Below are 23,356 nucleotides of genomic sequence, written 5' to 3' on the forward strand. Positions count from 1 at the left end.
TAGGTTTCCTTTGGGGTGTGGATCGATTGTGCAAAGCCCTTGAAAAAGTTTCTGAAGGGAACCTTGAAATTTGCATACCCCTCAAAATGGCCGAAATATCACAAATATACACTCCAAACGACAAGCTTCTCCTTGCGCCACCAATAATATTTTGTGCAACTGTTGATGCAAAAGTGACTGAAGGCCTCAGCGCAGTTTTTGAATTTTATTGCAAGATGCACGGTGAAATCACGTGCCTTGTGACGCAAGAATGTCAAGTCGCGTGGCCCACGGCTCATGAGATTTCAGAGTCACCTTTGTCAAGTGCGCTTGTTACTCGCCTTGAACGCCCGTTGGTCTGGAAGTGATCATACTTGTTTTGTTACGTCGCTCAAGAACACGCTGACCGTGTTGTAGGCCTACGAACCGGGACTTTCCCTGACCATGTAGGTCGAAGACCAGTGAAATGATGATGAAATCACATTCTTTATGACGTAAGAAATCTCTCATGCAGTTCACGCGACAAGTGCGTGCAGCCAGTGCTGCTCGCGTGCCACGCGCCAGTCAACACAAAGGGACCGTACCGAGCTAGCCGCTTTTGTCGAGCATCGACATGAAAACAAGGGACTTTTAGTGTTGGACTATGTTCGGGATTGCAGGAGGTAAGCGTGAAAGACGAATAACTCTCCATGCTGTACGGGGCATATTTCAACGGCTTGCTGCCATTGCAACACTCCTTGGACAGTTTGTGGGGGTTCTCAGCAGTTCAAGCAGGAAATGAAGCTCATCTTACCTCTGCCATCATGGTCTGTTCCGAGTAGCGTTCCAGGCACATTCGCGATCGATGGCCGCGTATCGTGATGCAGCAAGCGTCATCCTAGGTCACAGAGCGCGCGATCTCACCGTGCATCTTGCAATAAAATTCAAAAACTGCGCTCAGCCCTTCAGTCACTTTTGCATCAACAGTCGCACAAAAAATTATTGGTGGCGCAAGGAGAAGCTTGTCGTTTGGAGTGACAAGTGATCACCGCTGCTTTTCCTTGTCAGAGTCAACACTACACTTTGTTCTGCGGCCTTGGGAGTAGTGTTGGAGTAGAAATTGCTGAGGAGACGTCGCGGAGTGGCGAGCTTTCCTGCGCAGGTATGACTTTGGCCGTATTTCAGCATGGTCGAGTGGAAAAATTCAAAAAATGTTATTTCAAGAAAACCCCAAAAGGAAGATGGGGGACATGTCCTCAGCGCTAGAAGAGGTGTTCTACTATCTGCCGGAGTATAGTTCTGGCCAATTGAGGACGTAGCTGGCTGTTTTCTCAGCGCTTGTAAATTGGCTATTTTCAAGACGATCATTTGTGGCGTCAGGGGGTGATGGACCTCGTCTTCTGGGATGCTGGCGTGGCTAAGCGGTACTGCTCCAGGAACTCTTCTAAGGTGAGGCAATGTTGGCTTGACGGATTTTTATTCATAGCTTGTTCGTATACGCTGTGGGGTGACTCGTTTCTAGACCCATAAATAATGTGATATTTCGGCCATTTTTGAGGGGTATGCAAATTTCAAGGTTCCCTTCAGAAACTTTTTCAAGGGCTTTGCACAATTGATCCACACCCCAAAGGGAACCTACCTGCAAATTTTGAGCGAAATCGGAGAGATCCACTTGCACACATACTTTGGTATTCTCAGACATGCTCTCTTAAGCTGAAGGTAGAGATGGCCAGGTCCAGGCACGATGTGGTTGTGTGTTGACGTAGGTGGGTGGCAACTATTGATGGTAATTCAGTCAAATTTCACCCAAAATCCGAATCGCAATTTCAAATTTGGACTTCACGGAGAATTTCACAAAGTGTTAGGAAATTAGAGGCCACATGCCACGTACTGCTCTTTTCTCGCATGTGGCCTCTAATTTCCTAAAACTTCGTGAAATTTTCCGTGAAGTCCAAATTTGAAATTGCAATTTGTATTTTCTTGCAGTGGGCATAGTTTGATGCGCTCCCCATGATATCAAGCGAATGGCCGAGGGCCCTCTTAATTGGTGTGAGTTGCCAGTATGATGCAAGCCAGATATTGATTGATCGAAGAAGGATAGATTTACCATCACTGTGGATAAGAGTGCAACTGCAGCTCAGTTGGTTAGTGCATTGCTCGCGAATAGCAATGTCCCTGGTCCGAGTCTCGGTGGTGTGACTGATGATTTTTTCTTTCTTTCATATCTGGCTTGCAAGTGTTGAGTTTCGGAGAGAAAAGAGCAGTACGTGGCATGTGGGATCTAATTTCCTAACACTTTGTAAAATCCGAATCTTCGAAACAAATAACAACGCAGATTCTGAGCTGTCGGTTTCAAGAACTATAAGTTATCTACAATGAAGTTTGAGCAAACTGTATTTAAACAAACTGTTGCAATCACAAACCGGGAACTTCCTCTTTAACCTTCGTATTAGCATGGGGAGAATGGATTAGAGAAGCAGTCACGAAGTTAGAGTTATTCATTCTAACACGCTTAACTCCTGTAAATTCTCGTCAATATGCATTCTACAACCTCATCATTATTTATTTATTTATTTATTCAACATCTTATGGCTTCCGATGGCAGCCAAAACGGGAAGATGTGGGTGATAGCCAACCATGGTAAAAGAAGGAGAAGATCATATACATGAAAAGGAAAGAGCCGAAAAGCTATATTGATTAGTTTTTTTACTTGCAAGTATTATTATTATGGTGCACTCAGTCATCAGCAGGCCCTCAGATTCACTTTAAATTCTTTCGATGATGCAGAAGTCTTCACTGAGTCGGGAAGTTGTAGCCACGCACAGTAGCCCTGGAAGAATGGCGATCTTGTGAAGTGCATTGACTTGGCCTTAGGAAGAGACACTTTGTTTCTGGTTGAGCGGCCCGAAACAAACCAGTTATAAGGCTTTATGATTATGTTCAGGGACACAACCCAAGAGAATTCGATGAACCAATATACAGAGGCAAGTTAGTCGGCGTTGCTCTAACGGAGTAGTCTGAGCTAATAAGTACAACTCATTGAAGGAAAAGAAAGGTTTCTTCGAGAACAAAATTGTTAGGACTTTCTTATGATGAACTTCAATGGAATCGGATAAGACCTTAGCTAAGCAACACCAGGCTGTGGCAGCATATTCAAACAATGGAAGGAGATAAATTTTATATATAGCGGAACGGCACGGAATAGAGAGATGTTTACAATGACTTTTAATATAGCCAAGAGCACGGCTGACTTTATTACAAATGTAATCTACATGAGCCGACCAGGACATGGATGAATCGAACATTACCCCCAGGTGTTTGTGCTCCTTTACCGTCTGAATTTTTGTGGGTGAATTGGGAAAGGTGACCTTAAACATTGAGGCAGAATCTGTTAGAAACAGTAATCTGGTTTTTGAAACGTTTGCCTGAAGCCTCCAACTGGACATCCAGGTGACAATCATATTTATCGAGTGTTGCAACTCTGACTCAAGCTGTTTTACAGTTTTACAGTGGCGCAAAGCAGCTGTATGGTCAGCAAACAATGACATTCCAGGAACATGACTTGGTAGATCATTAACATACAAAACAAAAAGCAATGGTCCAAGAATTGAGCCCTGAGGCACCCCCGACAGCACGGGTAGCTTTGGAAGAGTCTGCTCCCGACACGGACACAAATTGGCTTTTCCCAGAAAGATAGCTCCCTATCCACTTCAACGGTGTGTCAGAGATGTTAAAGAAGACTTGAAGCTTCCTCAAGAGACCTCTATGCCACACTGTGTCAAACGCCTTGGCAATATCGAAGAAGCAAATGCTCGTGTACAACTTTTCTGCTCTTGCTCCGATAATGTCCTGTACAAGGCGAGTCAGCTGCAGTGAAGTCGAGTCTCCACGACGAAAGCAAGACTGAGCAGGGTGAATGGCAGGGGCAACATGGCTATACAACTGATCATAAAATATTCATTCACATAATTTTGAAATGCATGATAAGAGGGAGATTGGCCTGTAATTTCCAGGAGTAGCTTTACTACCTTTGCCCTTAAATATCGGCGTTATTTTGGCCACTTTCCATGCCGATGGAAACTTCCCTTTTCTGAAAGACAAATTAAATAGAAGACATAGAGGATAGGATAATGATGGTGCTAGAGCCTTAACAACTTCATTGGAGATGCCGTCCATTCCAGGCGATTTCTTAAGCTTAAGCTTCGCAATAGCTTTACGAACTCCAGCTGTGGTTATTATCGGAGCACTAAGCGCATTCGGGAGGCGATGGTGTTGGTTTAAGGACGGAAATGGTAGGCGTGGGTCGTCAACAACCGCCACTGATGCAAATTGCTCGTTCAAAGCTGCAGCTTTAGCTGCAGGGTCTGCTGCCAACTTTCCATTTGATGCGAGGTCAGGTATTCCAGGGCTATTTCCCGAAGATCTCTGCATGCGGATGAATTTATGCAATGAAGGGCGATTACTGGTATCGGAAATCAGGACCTGCAGTTTTCGGATATACTCCCGGTGACATTTCCGGGACAGTGACCTCACAATATTTCGTTGCTTTTTATACAGATATATGTTGACAGGACTTGGGTACTTCCTACTCAGACTGTGAAGTTCCGCCTTGTGACGGATAGCACCTTTCAATTCCGCATTAATCCAGGGCGGAAGTTGTTTCGACAGGCGTGATCTCCCTGTATACTTGATGGAGCAACGCTCATAGTGCTGGACACTGATGTGCTGCGTAAAGATGCGGTCTAGAACAGTCTGAATATTTGCAAGTGATTCGTCCACATCTGACGTAACAACCGTATGCCAGGCAACTGCCGCTAGATCATCATTAATACCCGCCCACATGGTAGGTGTCACTCTCTTAAAATTGTACTTACGGGCAGAAGATGACTGCACAAAATCCCTGGATGAAGCACAAGAGGGAAGCGTGTCCATGGGGATATCAAACTGGCATGAAACGAGGAGGTGATCTGATGCACCCAGAGCACAGGCTGTGTCTATGGACGACACTAGTTGGCTACGATTGCTGAAGATGAGGTCCAAGCATGCCTGGTTGTCGGAAGGTGCGGTGTGCGTGTTTGTGGCGACCAGTTGTTGAAGACCAAACAGCCAAACTCTCGTTGTATTGCAGCACCAGCAGGGCATGTATGGTCTGTTGAGCACCAGAGGCTTTTTTTTCCATTCAAATCTCAAGCAATGATGACGTAAGAGGACGATACAGGAATCATCCTGAGAGAATCACCAATCATGTCGCAGTAGCGAGTTATGTCCAAGCTCCTGGTTGAAGGCGGTCGATACGTACAGCAAACGACAATTGGTTCAGTACGGCTTGATCTGGGTGTGAACTGGACCAATACAGAATCACACATAGGACGGAGTAGATCCGGGCGATATCGTATGGATCTAAAACGGTGTTCAAGAACAAGGATTGCAACACCACCGTATGCCCAGGAGGTGGTGCCAGACTTGTTCTCACCAGGCGGTCTGTCTCGCCGATAGGTTAGGTATCCCGGAATACAGAAAGGTATAGTAGGCCCTAGTGAAGTGTCAGTTAAGCAAATCACATCAGGGTGGTGTTGTTCGACGATTACGGACAATTCAGCATGTTTATTGACAATTCAACGGCAGTTTGTTGTATACAATAGGAGCTTCTCGAAGCTAGTCTCCTTCACTTGCCCGGCTGGATGACGCAGAGGAGCATACGGCCTAGCATTGGGGTTAAGGTTAGAACAGACACGGGATTCGGGGAAGAAGAATGGCGCTGCATCTGGGTTCAGCGAAGCCATGAAAGGAGAGAGCAGTCAATGAGCAGCGATGTCCGCAGACACCCCCACCCTGTCACTGAACCTCCATGGGCGAACAACATGCTGAATAGTCTCCGGCCAGAAACAGTCACCCATCACCCGATTGGTGGTCTCCTCAGGTACGGTTAGGCTTGCGTACGAGGTGCCAAAGTACAGCTATATGGCTACGGAGCATGCAAGCACCTCTACATCTCGCTCTTTACACCAGTTGACAATAGATGTCGCCTCATAGCCAGGAGTGATATTGCCGATGAAGAAAACCTTCCTCCGGGTTCGCACAGCTCCGGTTAGCACGTTCGGAGAGGTATTAACGGGTGTGGGCTTTTGATAGGCAGAAGTGACAGTCCTGGTCAGAGCCTCATTAGGGGTGGTTGAAGCGGCAGCAGTCGGGGCTGTGTCAAACTTGTTGCGATGTCGCCGCCGACTGACATCTCGCCAACCGGAAGCCGTAGAACTACCGGCCCCAGGACCAGTGCGAACAGAGTCAGGGCGAGCAGATGCAGCAGCAGCACAAGAACCCACCATCCGCTGCAGAACAGCGCTATACGGAGGCTGAACTCGAGAGCGGGACTCCACCGGCAGAGGCCTAGAAATGGCTGGGGGTGGTGAGGAAGCAGGCTCCTGCGCATGAATACGAGATTCAGACTCTGAGGCGTAAACGTCTTCCTTGAGAGATCCAAGTGAAGCAAGACGGAGAGCCTCTACTTCACTCTCTCGAGGTGTACGACTTGTGAGTCCAGACTTGCTACAACAGAAGCCTCCCCAGCTGAAACGCAACCCACAGCATGCACCAATTCATCAAATTTGCCCCTGACGACGCTATCAAGACCAGACTGCACAATTGACGGCAAAACACCAATGCCAGCTTTCCGAAGCTGCGGTACCAGCTGTGCACGAGTCAGGCCGTCCGGTGCGCGAACGTTATGGCCCTGGGCAACGGCACAGAGTTGCTCAAACGTGAGCACCGCCAGGTCCAGCTTCAAGGTGGCATCCATGGCAGTATCCCTGCCAACACACAGTTCACGCCCTGAGGTGATGTGTTCTACCCAGCACTTGACAGCTCTGATGCACGGAGGCCAGGACCAGCTCCAGCACAGCTCAGGAGAACGTAAGGCAAGGCCAGATACACAACCATGGAAAAGAAAATGGCCAGCCTGAACAAATCTAAACAGCTGCCTCCAAACTACAATGGACCAGTCCACAGTACCTCTATCAAAATTCAGCAGGCAAAGCCCAACACACCACAGAATGTAAAGGGCTACGGCAGGGACCAACAAACTCCCAAAACGCCAACTCAGACACCTGAAAAGCAGAGTGCCAAATCGTTCACCAGCCAGCTCTTGCTCATATATTTGTCATATATCATAATCATCATCATCTGCATTGCCGAAAAAAATAGAAATAAAATTAATATTAATAACAAACGGCATTATGCAGCTGTGTAAGCAGTAAATGCACCGTGTGACTGCCTGGCATCTCTGTCAGATGCCAACGGGCAATTCTCACCCAGAGACATGCCAGTCCACGAAACGATATTGCATTCTACACTCATCCTATAATAGTAAGGGCTCAGTGCCCAGGAGTCATAAAATCCATTCAAGAATATCGCCTCAGCATCAGATGGGATAGCGAATTTGACAAGCGTACAGAGATCTCCATTCCATGAGGTGAGAAATAGAGTAGGGAATTGTATCATTCACTCACCCATGCAGTGTGGAGTGTCAGACCATTTTCCGCTTTCCAAGCACACAACAGATCTACTGCCGTTGATCTTGTATCCTTCGTTGCATGTCACATTCGCAACCGCGCTCAGTCTCTGCGTCTGCTGTTCACTGAATGCCCCATTGGCGATTGTCAGGACTGCACATGTTGGTATACCTATGGTTGGAAAAGAAGATGCAGATCAGGTGACAGGCAACATTGTTATCATTATACAGATGGCACCGCACTGTTAAAAATACTCTCCTTATCGCGCACGGTAGAAGTCGGACCATAGAAATGTCTGTTGGCTTGAACATGGTTCAATTCTTGGAGATAACGTTTGAGCAGCTTGCACTTGGTGGAACTTTTGCAGTTTTTAAACAATTTGAACAGCTGACAGGTTTTGTGTCCCTGCCGCGGACGAGTATGAAAACATTCCTAAAGAAGACGGCAACGGATGATTGGAATATTTTCCAAAATATTTAGAAGCTTTGACTGAATGGAGATGAAATTACACAGCATGTGGTGTTTGACGACTTGACTTGGAGATTAGATATACCAGCACTTCTGAAGTTTTCGGAGTGATTGATTCTTTTGATAAGTTTGTAATTAGGGGTCGTCCGTATTTTTCGAAAAATTAAAAAATCCGTCCTCAGGCAAAAAGGGGGTGGGTGGTCAAGTGTGCTGGCGGAATTTAATTTTTTGATTTTTCGTACTTTTTTTGTTTTTTTGCTCCAGTGACTTTCATACTTGTTGCACTGATTATAGCTGGCTGTGTACTGTACTGTAGACGTAGTGTAGGATCGATTGTCTGTTTTCTCTCTCTTATTTGGCTGCAGACAGATGGAATAGTGCTCCATCTGATATCCGCACTGCGGCATCGCCATCCTTATTTCGCCATGCATTACTTTCATTCTTAGGGTACCCCGTAAGAAGACCTTGAGTCTGTGGGGACTGCCCTATTAAAATAATAATAAATATGAATAAATAATAATAATAATAATAATAACACCAGTATCTACTATGATATACATGTACATGTACATGACTTTTCATGTAGTTGACAATAAGTTGTAGGACGGTGCATGGCCGTGACGTCGGTAGACCTAATACTCACTGTACTTAGCTACTAGTACTTGACACAGGTGCAGTCAGAAAACATGGGGTCAGGAGTTCTTATTTTTCGAGCTGGGCATGCCGGCATCGGTAAAAATCAAAAAATTAATGGGGAAAAATGGGGGGGGGGGGGGTGTGGGGGGGTCAGAGACAATTCTGCACGAGGACGGATTTTTTAATTTTTCGAAAATTACGGACGACCCCTTAGTGTTTTTATCTCTCTAAGAGCTTTCCAGTGAACCTAACATCATCAACATTGGTGAAGTACAAATGACGTTACGGTGGAATCCCTAGAAAGGAGTGAGCATTTTACTGCAAATTCTGAAACAATAGTGATTCATGGAAACATTAGAGCACAAAATATGCGATCGAGTCCACCAACTAAACCAGATGTCCATGTTACAATTTTTTCCTTTGCTGTCCATCTGATTTTTTAGTGATTCGGTGTGTAAATTTTGAGCTGGTGCCCAGATTACGGTCTTTTAGGTGTGGGGTGTTTCCAGTGAAAATTAGTCCCTTTCCTGGTACATTTACTGGCGACACAGGATTCCGCAGCAGTCAAAGGGCTCAAAAAAAGATTTCAACTATTCATTCATCATAAGTATTCACTGGGATAATGCATTTTGTTGTTTTGAAGAAAAAAATCGAAACACCCACTTCATAAGTTTATGTGTATGTCCCTCATATTGATCCTGATGCCTAGCTTCGACAACCATAATAGCTATTGTGCAGAACTCCTAAAGTTCTTGCACAAACTAAACGTAATACATTAGTCGGTACTTACGTTGGCAGGTGGGTGGTGATGTAGACCAAAGTCCAGTCAGAAGACACGTAGTCACAGCATCACCAGACAACACATAGCCATCATTGCAACTATAAGTTGCAGTGGATAGATAATCATTAGCTGCTATTCTTACGGTGCCAAGCGTGGGCTTCACCAGTGTGTTGCACACGACTCCTGTGCAGTGGAGCAACAAGATATACCGTACGCGAGCAATTAGGGCCCTCCCTTGAATAGTGCCCACTCTCGAATAGTGCCCCAGTCTCTAAGAGACAGTGAACAAATAGAGCTCTCTCTCTCTCTCTTTCTCTCTCTCTCTCTCTCACTCTCTCTTTCTCCCTCTGGCGCTATCTGCAATTGGCGTGGAAGTTGCAAAGGAGCGAGTGTCAGTTGTCCATTCTGCTACAATGCCGGAGGGAAAACTTGGTTCCACGATTTATAACTCAGTGCACCCGACAGCCAAGGTCTTCCAGGCAAAAGGAAGTTCGCCAAAGAAGAAGACACCAGTACTGCCTTCGTCTTCTGAGCGACGACATAGAGGACAAGTGTGCAGAGAAGGACTTTCGCTTGAGACAGAGCACGCACTTTCGGGACAAGCTCTGGTCATTCTCTCGGGAGGACTGCATAAGGATCCGTACCGTGAAGCGTTGTGTACCCACAGAGGAGCGCATCGATACGAATGCAAGGCTAGCCCGGAAGCTTGGCAAGCTTCGTGCAGAAGCTGGCCAGCAAGAGCATGACATTACGCAAGCCGCCTCGCAAGCCCAGCTTGGCGCTCGGACCAGTAGTGCGGCGACTTGTGATGGATCCAGTGTCCAGCGGTCATTGGTTGTGGATGATTTTGTGCCGGACAGCACTAGGCAGATTCTTGAGCTTGGGCCGAGCTTTGTTCCTTCGACAGGCAAGTTTACGGATCGTGAGCATTTGGACGTGATCCCGTCTGTCGAGCGGATGGCCTACACATTGCGCTGGCAGCAAGCGCAGCCTCAAGAGGTGGAGGTTCCAGACGAGACACGATGGGCGACAGAAAACTCTGGAAGCTCAAGCAGCATGGGTTTAAACCGCCGAAAATGTGTGACGATGAAGGAAGAAAGCTTGCAAATTTCAGGGACAATGTTCTCGCTGCCTACACCAAACACAAGCTACAGACGTCTAACATGACCAAGGAGGTACGAGATGGTGTGGCCAGACTCCGAAAGGACACAAGTACAGTCATCAAACCGTCAGACAACAGTAAGAAGTTAGTCGCACTGAAACAAACGCTCTACCTGGAAAAGGCAGACGCCTTGCTATCAGATAGCGCTATGTACGAAAAGGTTGACCTAACAATAACCGAGTTCAAGACACGGGTGGAAGCTGTCCTTAGGGACAAATGCAAGAACATGGATTCCAAGCTGTTAAGTCGACTCTCCCCAATGATACAAGATTCCCCTAGTTCTATGGTCTCCCAAAGGATCATAAACAGAACCTACCCCTACGACCCATCGTGTCAGCATGTGATAGTCCTTTCACGGGCATATAAATCGTACTAGAACGCATTCTACACAAGTTGCTAAGCTATGTCCCAGCACACCTCACTAATACGAATGAAGCCCTTGAGGACATCTGCGCTTTATTCCCAGATCTCAAAGCTCCAGAGGGGACAATTCTTGCCACTTTGGATGTCGTGGGTATATACCCGAACATTCCAATTGAAGAGGCAGTCAACGCAATGGGAGAAATATTGGAACAGAATTTCAAAAGAATCAACATGTTCGGCCTTAACGTGAGCGAAGTCAAGGACTTGCTTCAATTTGTTGTCACTAACAATTTCTTCAGATTCGGGCGACAGATTTACCACCAGCTAGAGGGAGTTGCAATGGGCAATAATCTAGCCCCACCATTCGCGATATTGTTCATGCCCTCTCTGGAAACGAGCCTTCTTGCCGATTCACCGGTTCTGCTTGTACTGTAAAAACGGTACATTGACGATTTGATCCTTCTCTGGACCCACGGTGAGAAACGCATCTTGGAGATAATACAGCACTTCAATGCAGGACACGACCGACTCAAGTTCACCTACGAGCTCAGCAGTAGCAAAGCCTGGATTGATTACATGGACGGGACGATCGCCATACAACAGTCGGGCTAGATGACGTACAAGCTCTTCCAAAAGCCATGCAATAGTGGATTGCTAATAGACTATGCATCTGCTGTGCTCCATCACATCAAACTTGCAGTTGCCAAGTCTCAATTCTTAAGACCACAACGTCGGTCTTCCAATGACACCATGTGTAAAAATGAAAATTCAAGACCAACTTCAACTCAACCACTGTGTAGAGAGCCTCATCATTAATGCCCAAGAAGCAGCAAGGAAACCCAAGCATCGCCGCCGAGGTAATCCGTGTTGTACGTTTCTGAAGCTGCCATATAAGTCGGACAGGGTGCATCACAGCGTCAGTAAAGCTATCTGGAAGCACAAGTTACCAGTCCGGGTGGTTTACGAGCATGCGGGTAGCCTCAAACGTCAGCTCTGTCACTCAGCACAAAGTCCGCCCAGCTGCATTAAGGAGCCCAACATCAGAAAGACAAAGAGAGGAGGACGCCCAATGGGTCCGTGTCTGACTTGTAAGTTGGGTGGGGTGAAAATATTTTTGAGGAAGAATGTGATATACTCTCTGCAAAGCAAGTTGTGCAGGGAAAAATACATCATAGAGACGGGTCGCACACTGGAGACAAGACTGGAGGAACACAGCAGTGAAGCTCGTAGGCGCACTGTTGATAAGCCATGAGGTGACGACATGCGAGCTAAGCATGCAGGGATCAACCTTTACGTCAGGGACAGCAGCTTCGCAGCAGTGTCTGTGATTGCAAGAGCCAGTGACAGGGCAAGCTGCAAATTGAGGGAGGCAGTGGAGATCAGAAACGAAGGCCCAGAGATCAACACCAGTGCTGGATGGCCATTACTCTGAAACAGTCGCACCACACTGGTTATCAAGGTGACAGAATTTTCTGGAAACCACTAATATGGTCACATTCATGTATTACTCACGAGAAACCTGTTCACACATTTCTCAAGTTATCTGGTGACATCTGCGCTGTGCTAACTTATTACCAACACCCACCATATGAGTCAGTGAAAACTTGTGATCTTTCACTAGTTTTAGACATGTCATATTTCTAGCACTGAGGTAACATGTGCAGTCATAGAAATATTATCAACACCTAAGAACACCAAATTAGTGTATATAACTGCTCCTTGGCAGACTTCCACTTCATATTGCATCCTGATGATGGCAATTTGCCGAAACGTTGAAAATGATTCTGTGAAATGAAATGAGGTGTGAATTTGCAGTGCCCAGGGAATGAGCATGTGTGCTCACCAATTCTCGTCTCTCTCTCTCCTGAATAATGCCCCCCCCCCCTCCTCCCTCCCGAGTTTGTAACCAAGCGCATGTGCAAGTTTAGGGTTCACGGCTTGCCACTAAAAGCACCCGCCACGTGCGCCTCCAGTTTGGATTATGGACGCGCGCTACAGGCCACGACAGCGCCTATCGAAGTAAATAAATATCGACTCGAAGTCTAGCCGGAGAGCGTACTTTTAGAATTTTTCCTTGGCTTCAGTGGCTTCACTTCACTCGGGCTTTGCATTTTTTCTTCGGTTTTTCTGACTGACCTATAGCACCTGGACTTGATGATGGCGGCGGTGGCGGTCTTGGCGAAAGATCCAGTTCCATCTGAGACACTTTGTTGTCTTTTCTTATCTGCTGAGGTTCTGGCAAAGCGCAGCTGCATCGAACCTGACTAGATGTAGCTGCACGCATCCTTTGTTTGCCCTGCAAATCTCGATCTGTTGCTCTACTTGCTGTTTGGCAGCTAATGCAAAAAAATTCACGGTTCGCGTGAGACTCGGCCAAAGGCCCAGTTTTCCGCATCCGCAGGAACGCCACCACCCTCCACCCTCTTGGATCCTCTTGGATCAAGGCGCAGATGCAGGCAGGCATAGTGGGATGGTCTAAGACCATGATTGAGAAACAGAGGGTAGACCCAGGTGCTCGAAGTCCGTACACTTTTACAGTGTGTGTTTGCCGAGCTGAAACTCACACTAGCAGTGATCACTTGCCAGAATCCTGCTCGTGGATGGAAGGTATCTTGTCCAAGTTTGTTCTGAGGCCAGGCTCGATTGAACCAGGCCAACTTTCGATCCGATCTGTTTCTCTGGAGTTCGCTGATTTTTCATATCAAATTTTGGTGTCGCAGAGGGTACTCTAAGTCCGTACTGATCAGAGGTGACTCGAAATACACACATATTTCTGCTAATTGCTAACTTGCAATCCCTCAGTTACGACGAAAGCACCGAAGGGATATGTTTGGCATGTGCCTCCACCAGTATTTCTTGCAAAAGCGTAGTTTGTTGCCGAAATGCAAGCTGTTTTTAGTCGGCTCAGAGAAGAAGCAGCTGCGCTGTGAAAACCGCGGGAAAACAGTGGTGGAGATGCCAGGAGTGTCAACCTTTCTGCAAGGATTGGTGGTTCTCTGTAAATTCTTCTCCTCTGGCCATTGTCAGCTCTAAGCTGGCTCTTGATGATTGAGTGAAGGTCTGTTTGACGCTGTGTCCGTTCGAAATCGGTCTTGGCAAAGTTGATTTTTGCATGAAATGTAACCCAATTTGTATTTCGTATGGACACTCGAAAACCCACTCGCGTGGTATGGGACTTCTGCATATCGTAGATCCCTGAAAATTGCTACGCGAGGAGAACATACCACACTGTCCCCTCCATAAAATATTTGAGTCGAATACAATAACAGAACATGAAATTATGGGCGTACGAACTTAGGATACCATGTACGGACTTCGAGCACCTGGGTCTACCAGGTTCAAGTCCTGCTTGGAAGCGGAAGGATTTTTTCCAGCCGTGCTGCGACCCACAGTTAATTGGGAACTCGTGGCCTGGCACGAGGGAAACATGGATGCAGTGAATGGGATTTCGGTCTTTGACCACTTTGTGGTGGGTCTGATATACTCACCTACCACCGCTGATGCCAAGGAAGAAAATATTTTTCCTGTAAAGAGGCTGAAACTGAGCAAGGGCACGTCACGATATGTAGGGTATACAAGGAAAAAGAAATGTCATGGTCGTTTCAGCAGCTCACGACAGCCAACACGCTCCATCGTGTCGGGATTGGAAGTATCCAGCACAGCTGTTCCGAGCGCTGCTGCTCTTGTTATTCTTCTTCTTTAGAAATTCTGACACCTTGTCGGCCAAAGTACGCGCGCGCGCGTGCACGGAAAATAGATGCGCTGAGCCGCTTCTTGTTCGATTTTGACAAATAATGGCTTGTTGTTTTGCTCTCGACCTTGGCTATCCTTCTACCGTTCAATATTTTACGGAAATGCAACTGCTCCCCCTTTTTTTGCCGAACTTTGCCCTAAGTTACTGGAAAACCCGGTGACTCGTTTGAAAAAATACGAACGGTGGAAGTCTTGGAACGTCTTTCGTGCGTGTGGATTCAAAAGTTCAGGCAAACGTAATGAATCCATTAGAGTTCAAAGTGAGTGATATTGATGGGAAAATGCGATTTGAGCACTGACTGATTGTGTGGTACAGTATATGCACGCGCCTCTCAAGTGCATGATGTAGCTGGGGACGCTAGCATGCCAATCTGTGAACCCTAAAGTTTGGTGTTCTATTCGTAATGTTCTTGTCCATATCATTGAACTGGTAGCTTCTACATCAACATCGCAGTTCTTGATGCCGTTTCTGTTGAGTCGTGATAGTTTACAGTAGGCTTTGGGCTCTGTTTTGCTCTGTTTTGCGCTGCATGATGCAAATGTACTTGCATTGAAAACATAGTGCCCTCTCTTAGATAGTGCACTCTCTTGAATAGTGCCCCAGGGGCACTAACCGCGCGAGTGTAGCGTTGGCACGCTGGTGACTTCAAAGCGTATAGCGTTTAGTGTTTAGAGTATAGCATATCCCCGTACTGTATCCCCATACGTTAGCGTATCCCCGTACATTAGCGTACGAAGTCTGCCTTTGCATCAAAGCTGCTGCTCACGATTCTTTTATAGCCAGTTAGTTAATTTAGTTGCCAATCAGTTAATTTCGTTGCCAGTACATTTCAATTGCCAGTTACAGTGTGTTCACAGAGACCCGTGTGCATTTGCCTCCGAGAGACTGCGGCCCGCTACACGAGTACGGTAAGCTATGTAATCCTTACATTTAGAGACTAATGAAAATGTTCTGGTTCAGAAGGGGATATTCCGTATATTTCTATGTAATATTGCACTTTTCTTGTAATAATGATATTTCGAGAATGTTTTTGAGAGCTAAAAACCGCCCATTCACTATCCGACAAGGTACGGTTAGAATCTTCAACTAATTTGACACATTTTTTATTCACAAATTGCGCCAAGATCAACACAGTACGTGCATGAGGTTCTCATCACTCAGCATAATCAAACTGTGTTCATGTAGAAGGTGAAGATTGTTCTGTGCTTGATTTTCGCAAACCAGGGCTTATTGGGAAGCTGAGGGAAAGTCCTTTGAAGAGGTGCATCGTTTGCTGTGGTGCGATACGAAATAACCGAGGGGCAAAGTTAGGAAAGCTTGCTAACTTTTTAAATTTTCGAGCTGAAATTCCGTGGGTATCCCCATGACACATAGCAGAGCGGCCCATGCGCAGTGGGTACCAAGACGAATGCGTGAACTTTCTCAACATGAAGAAGTTTGATTCGTTATTCTGCGTTGAGTACAAGTCCTGAACAAAAGGAATTTGTGGATGTGGGTGGTGTATCTCAGTCAGGCGCAATGTAGTTGCATTCAAAGGACTTGGAGGGGCTACCGTTGCTTTTGTTTACGTTTCGATGAAGAAGATAACAAGCTTTTCTGGGATCTCGACATCATTAACATCCATTGCAGGCGAGTGAAGTTGGAAATTATTGAAACCGCCCATCCGTGGCTGCGTGCTGTATTGTGCGAACGCCTTGGAATTATGGAAAACGAGCTGGCCTTCAAAGGGTTAAGGGACGACAAAGTACCTTTGGCGACAACCCTTGAAGTGAGCAGAGATATTATCGTTCAGATGACGTCTCTTATCCCCCCCCCCCCCAAAAAATACAATATTTGACTGCCAGTTGTTTCATAGAAATGTGATTCAATACCGTGTGTGATCTATCAAGTACAACATCCCCGGAGCCAGTGCATAGAGGGCTCAGCTTTTGGTAATACTCTGAACTTACGGTCACAGCTGGGGAAGGTAGCCGACCATACTCCACTCTCAGGACAAGTTATTGACGAAGAGCCAGCAAGGTTGTAACCAATGTTGCATGTGAATGAAGCCATAGAGCCATAAGTAGTTCCGTTCGTAAAGAACATTCCATTTACAGGTTTCTGGATCGCTCCACAATCGCTTGCTGCAAAGACATGGTTCCACATGGCACCGACATAAAATGAAGGCAGCAGAATACCCAAAAATTCCCTTAAAAATCGAATTTGTATATTCATATCGAGTACCACATCAGTTGAAAGAGCATGAATAGCTGCAAAATCTCTGAAATTTTTGTCTCGATCTGACCAGCCAGTCAAGAGTTATTGCCGAACATGTGCCCTTGCAAGGACAGATTTTTTTGCTGCATGCTGTCATTTTTTGGCAGCACTGTATTTTGAATCTGGAGAGACCATGTGCAAAACTTATCGTATCATGGAAAACGCAGAAGTGTGCAGGATTTTTGTACAAAAATCACGTTTTTTAGCCATGTATCGGGCTGTACGCGGGCGGGCTTTGCTCGCCGCTGTGCAGCAGGACTTTTTCCAGCACCCTCGTGACGGTGCAGATATGTGGCTTGATTATTGAAGTAGACGTTGATTTAGTGACTTTGGCAAGTTTGAGTTATTTGAAGAAGTCAGGTAGGATTCAGTACTAGGCAGTAGGCGTGGAAAGCCTATCAGTGAGGCACAGGAACTTTTAAATCATGACCATAGGGCCAACATAGTGGCAGGATTGGCCAATCCATTGAGAGACACCAAAGTTACGGTCAATTGAATGTCATATGAAATTTATGGGTAGGCTGCCACCTTAACAATAACTCTTTCACCTTCTGAGGACGTAGGACGAGTTTATACGTTTTTAAGATATGGCTGGATCCCAAAAGACTGCAGGGTAGTGCGACCTGTCCACCATGTGTAAATGAAAATGTGGCATTTCTATTGAAAACCTAGTAAATAGAAGTTGCGAACCCTTCTGGTTCTCTAAAAATCAGGAATGAACGACCACACGGCACGAGGACAACTATTAACTCTTGACAGTATAAGTATTTCACTTTATCGAATAATAAAAATACAAGTAACACTAAAACCACCAAGTAGTTATAGCGTGTTGTGAACCCTCTACGATTCTCTAAATTGTCAGGATCGTACGACCACACGGCACGAGGACAACTCTTTTCCTTTAAACAGTATATTTCACTTCATCGAATAATTAACAATGAACACTAATAACACCAGCTATTTATAGCATGCAAAACAGCGTACATGCAAAACATACGCATATAAAACGGGACATAACAGCGTATACAGCAAAACGCACACAGCGCATATAGCGTATGCCATGCAGCAACATCAGCGGTACGGCGGAGTCGAAATACAACATTGCAACGAATACAATGCCAAAAGCGCGAAAGCCTTTCCCACTTGAGAACTGGTGGTTTGCAACATTCTCCCCACCAAAGGGCTTCTCACCGCCGTACAACAATGCACACAAGTCAAAAACGATCCGGGGCTCTGACTACGCGCCCAGAACGCATCATCTCCTGCTGCCGTGGTGGTGGTAACGGTGCTGACGGTTCATACGCTGGCTGCTGAGGGACGATAGCAGGTTGAGCGGCATCAGCAAGCCCAGGAGCCACGTCCTGTGACGATACTTCTAATGGCACTAACCTCTGGATTGGCCTCAACAGGGTACTGGTACTCAACTTAGCCTTGGCAACACAACGCTTACCATCTCGACCAGGGAATAACTCGATGATCTGTCCCATACGCCAGAACTGCTTGCGTTTGGTATCATCGAGAACAAAGACAACATCACCCACAGCTAAAAGGCGCGACATGGTCTGTTGGTGCTTGTTCAGCTGACTTAGGTACTCCACCTCCCGACGATTCTTGACATGCTTCAGTGTCCGACTGAGGTAACGCAATCTCGATGACATCTGCGTAGCGTCCGGGGCACCTGCTGGCTTCTCTGACGACATCCAGATGTTACCCATCATCATTGCAGGGGTTACTGGTGGCTCATCCAGGCTATCAGACACATAAGTTAGCGGACGACTATTCACCACTGCTTCAACCTCATACAAGAGGGTCTCAAGCTCCTGGACCTTCAGAAAAGCTGTTCCCATTACCTTTTTCAAGGCACTCTTCACTGTACCAACCATTCGCTCATAGAAGCCTCCATGCCATGGTGCAGCTGGAGGATTGAACATCCATGGCACACTCAGTTTGTCAGAGGCCGTCATGAACGTTATAGCGTTGTTAGACCTGATCCGAGACGGCAAACTACGTCTCGCGACAAACTTCCGAAAAGCTACTACAAGTATCAAGAATGACTCAGTACTTAAAGTATCGACCACCTCCCAGTGAACTGCTCTGGTGGTGGCACACACAAACAATGCTATCCATACCTTCGGAGATGACTCACCACGGCTCACGTACAACGGACCAGCATAGTCATTCTGCCAGCAGATTCGACAGTCAGCCCTGCGCGCCACACAGCGACTGGGCTTCCTGAAGAAGGCCTCAGCAGTGCTTGACCCTGGCTGCCGTCTCACGGTCTACAACGGCTTTGTTCGCCCAGTCTTAGAGCATGGCATGCTAGTCTGGATGGGTGCTTCTCAGACGGTGCTGGCCCAACTCGATGCTGTACAGCGGAGAGCCCTGCATCTGATCGGCGAAGGCGCATATCTGCCAAGCCTCGAACTCCGGCGCAAAGTGGCTGCTCTCTGCTATCTCTACAAAATCCACTACCTGACAGGCCCACAGATGCTAACCCGAATGCTGCCCCCCTCCCAAGCAGTACCAGACCACGACCAACATCCTGCCAACACCAGGCAGCAGGCGCGGGTGGCGGCCGGCCACCGCTACCAGCTGCAGTCTGATATCCCAGCCAATTCTCGCAACAACGTCCGCCGGTCGTTCCCTGAAGGAGTGCTGGACACCTGGAACCAGTTGCCTCGCCAACACCTCCTGGATCAGCCCGACCAGAAGAGGTTGCAGTCCTTCAAGTGCAGCGTCCACCGATTCCTGCGCTCGAGCCACTGGGACTGGGCGACCGACCGGCTGTAGGGACTCGGCGTGGTGGTTTTCTGGACGTTACTGTGAGAGAGTGAGTCTGTACACAAATATTATGTATGATTACGCGTCTGCGTGAATGTGCACGTGTGTGTCTGTGTGTACGTGTGTGTGTGTGTGTGTCTGTCTGTGTGTACGTGTGTGTGTGTGTGTGTGTGTGTGTGTGTGTGTGTATGTGTGTGCGTGTGTGTGTGTGTGTGTGTGTATGTGTGTGTATGTGTGTGCGTGCGTGTGTGCGTGCGTGCGAGCATGTGTGTGTGTGTGTGTGCGCGCGCGTGTGTGTGGGGGTGGGTGCACATGGTTGGTATGTGGTGTTTATGTGAGCGTATGATAATAATCTCTTCAATAAAATTAATATCTTTATTTCAAGATTACCCAAGGCCGGTGAACGCCCTATCAGGTTGATCTCCTATTTGAACATGCGCATATGTGTGTGTGTGTGTATGATGTGCCCTAGCTCACTTTTAATTATTATATTATTATGTTATACACGTAGATCATGTCCATGATGCCTTTCCTCTGCGCAGGTCCACCGCACTATTGTTTTTAAGATTAACATCATTATTACTTCTGCATATGCATTACATACTATGATCATGCTGGCTTCATCCCTTATCTCCTAAGCTACCCCCCCCCCCCCCCCCCCCCGGTGCGTCTGCCCAGTGTTGACTCCGAGACCCACGGTCGGACGAGCTGCCCAGGCCTCACCACCACTGCCGTTTCCGTGCTGCCTTCTCGATACATACGTATGTACACTGTATATCATGTGCACATTCACATGTCTGAAGGTTTGTGGTTTTCAATAAAAAAAAAAAAAAAAAAAAAAAAAAAAAAAAAAATAGTCGATGCCGGTAGTTGCGAACGGCCTCTCGTGAACAACTCGGTCTTCTGGCAGCGGCGGGCAGACTTCTGAGGCAGCCTTAGCCTTGTAGCGGCGGCATGTAACACATCGCTGAGTAATGTTGCGTAGCGCTCGTCAACCACCGATAATCCAGAATTTCTGACGGATGAACGACAAGACTCCTTCTACACCTTGGTGCATCCTTTCAACATGCATTTTCTCCAACAGCAACTCGGTCAGATGATGTTGGCCTAAGAGGACTGGGTGCTTGGCTCCATACGCCAACTCGCTGTGCTGAAGTCGTCCCCCGGCTCTGAGCACTCCATGCTCATCCAGAAACGGTGCAAGCTGATACACATTCGACCCAGGCTTCACTGGTTGACCTTGCTTGATCAGCTCAAGATCCTCAGCGAAACATGTGGCTTGAACGATGCGGTACAATACGTTGTCTGCTGCAAAATAGCGTTCAGCACGAGGCTCAGTGTGCTTCCACTGCAACATCCGAGTCACCATGCCCTGTGCCCTCGACCACTTACTGAATCGGAGCCACCATTCTTTATCAGATTCTCGACTACAGGTGGTGGCTGACACTCGTACTTCTACACCGGACTCATCTGTAGCTGCGGTTGAGGATGCGGTGGGCCAGTCATTGGGCTCCTTGATCCAGGTTGGTCCGCCCCTCCAGAACGGACTACGGATCTGCTGTGCACTACTCCCACGCGACGGTAAATATGCTGGGTTGTGAAGGCCGGGCAATGGTTCCACACAATGCCGACCTTCTTCGATATCTCTTGGACTTGACTGACGCGGTTAGCCACAAATGTTTTCCATTTGTACGATGGATTACTGATCCAATGAACGGTAGTGAGACTGTCAGTCCAGCCATACTGCTTGTAACTCAAGGCAGGCTAACGTGGGCGGAGACACGGGTGCCACTTTGGCCTTGGCAAATACCAAGTGTGACTGTCCATTGACGACTGCATACAAACAACATCCAAACGCTTTCTCACTGGCATCCTCGAAGGCATGAAGCGCAATCGGCGTGTCAAGATTGCAGCAAATCCAACGTGGTATGTCAATGCTCACCACTTCGGCCAACTCTCCCTACGATTGCGCACATGCGGCTGCGATGCCATCAGGCAACTTATCATCCCAGTTGCCTCCGACTTTCCAGGCTTCCTGTAGCAGTATCTTTCCCGGCACAACTGCCGGTGCTGCTAGACCTAGCGGATCAAACACTGACGCAACACACTTGAGGAGGGATTCCCGGGTCCAAACAGACGGCCTATCGGACTCGCCTAGCGCTGCTATGCTGAGCAAGTCATCACTGGTTTTCCATTTCAGACCGAGGACTTTATCTCCGGCCACTGGATCGTACGGAATTTCGTTGCCTCGCCACTTGCGTAACTCCATGCCAGCATCCGTCAGCACACGCACGCTGAACTCTTGCATCTCCTTGGCTTCCGAGGCATTTGAGACACTAGAGACCAAATCGTCAACGTAGAAACTCGTGAGCAAGAGATCAATACGATCTCACTCTTTGGGTGCAGACAACGCCCGTAGCTCCTTCAAGTGATGCTGAATCACCGCAGTAAGCATGTATGGCGAGCAGTTTACGCCAAATGGCAGTTTCGTTAGCCTCCAGGTTAACAGTTCATCGCTGTCGCTTCGACCGGGCCACAAGAAACGCAGGTACGGACGGTCTTCGGGATTAACACGGTCTGGAGTTCCTCAGGGATCAATCCTGGGGCCTCTCCTCTTTCTTATGTATGTAAACGATCTGGCAGAAATGGATGACACATCACTATATGCTGATGATACAGCACTACTTGTGACAGCACCCACTCTCCCCAAGGCTAGTGCCAAGTTACAGTCCAACATAGATGGCGTTATTCATTGGATGGAAAAATGGAAATTGCAGCCCAACTCTTCGAAAACTGCTGTAATGTGTATCCCCCCCAGTTGTTCCTGTGACCTATCTTCATTAGTAACCAGTCCCTTCACCTTTCCAGGCACCACAACCCCGCTCTGCATCGTTGAAAAACACAAGCATCTTGGCGTCATTATTGACCAACACTTAAGGTGGCTCGCGCCTATTTCTAAACTCGTCTTCTGCGCAGGTTCTCGCGCATCCTACGTTCGAGAAAAGTGCATGCGGAGTTGGCGTAGCGAGCTTGTAGCGCACTCCAGTTTCGAAGGGTCCAGCTCGAGCAGATGGCCTGAGTACGAAACTCTCGTACTCGATCGAGTCTAGAGTGTGTGAGCTTTTTTCTTCTTTTTTTCACTCCTTCACTTGGCTACTTTTTTTAGGTGCATTTTTTACTTGTGGAAATTGTCACCTGTCAGAGAAGTGTTGGGATGTCCCTTCCAGCAGGCACTGCCCATGCCCATGGTCGGCTTCGGAAAAAGAGTAGAATAGAAGCGTTGGAGTCTATGTGGATGTCTTGGAAGGAATGGGGGACGGCACAGACGGGTACGTGAATGTGTAAAACCTGAGTATTTTGTATTTTCGTTGAATTGGTTCAAGTGACTTGGCGAGTCCCTTCCACAGTAGAACGCCATCCTTCGCAAAATTTGTCTATTTTGTCAAGAATGGCCGTTCTATAATGATCAATCGACTCTGAAGCCAGTGAATTGTGGAGGTCGCGCTTGAATATAAATTGAAATGGTCACGAATGTACGAAAGTATTTTTGATTCGAACATGTACTGGACAACGTGGTTGCATTGTGTCAGTAGAGGGTACAACTGTAGTATCTCACCATTTCTTTATGGTAATCGCTGTCCACCAAGAACTCTACTATAGTTATTGCCACGGCTTGATCACAGCGGTAC

General features: G+C 47.2%; 1 protein-coding gene across 3 annotated transcripts in view; it reads right to left on the reverse strand.

Moving 5' to 3' along the window:
• The window catches only part of LOC135819830 (sushi, von Willebrand factor type A, EGF and pentraxin domain-containing protein 1-like), a 109,399-nt gene that overhangs the window by 17,440 nt on the left and 68,603 nt on the right, over window positions 1–23,356 (reverse strand). For all 3 annotated transcript variants that reach the window (XM_065333111.1, XM_065333110.1, XM_065333112.1), the window contains 3 exons: window positions 16,580–16,753; window positions 9,361–9,534; window positions 7,464–7,637 (listed from right to left, as the gene is read on the reverse strand). In XM_065333111.1, the coding sequence (XP_065189183.1) occupies window positions 7,464–7,637; window positions 9,361–9,534; window positions 16,580–16,753 (522 nt within the window). The remainder of the gene's footprint in view (window positions 1–7,463; window positions 7,638–9,360; window positions 9,535–16,579; window positions 16,754–23,356) is intronic.

Source organism: Sycon ciliatum, chromosome 6, assembly GCF_964019385.1.
Source record: "Sycon ciliatum chromosome 6, ocSycCili1.1, whole genome shotgun sequence".
Taxonomy (NCBI): Eukaryota; Metazoa; Porifera; class Calcarea; order Leucosolenida; family Sycettidae; genus Sycon; species Sycon ciliatum.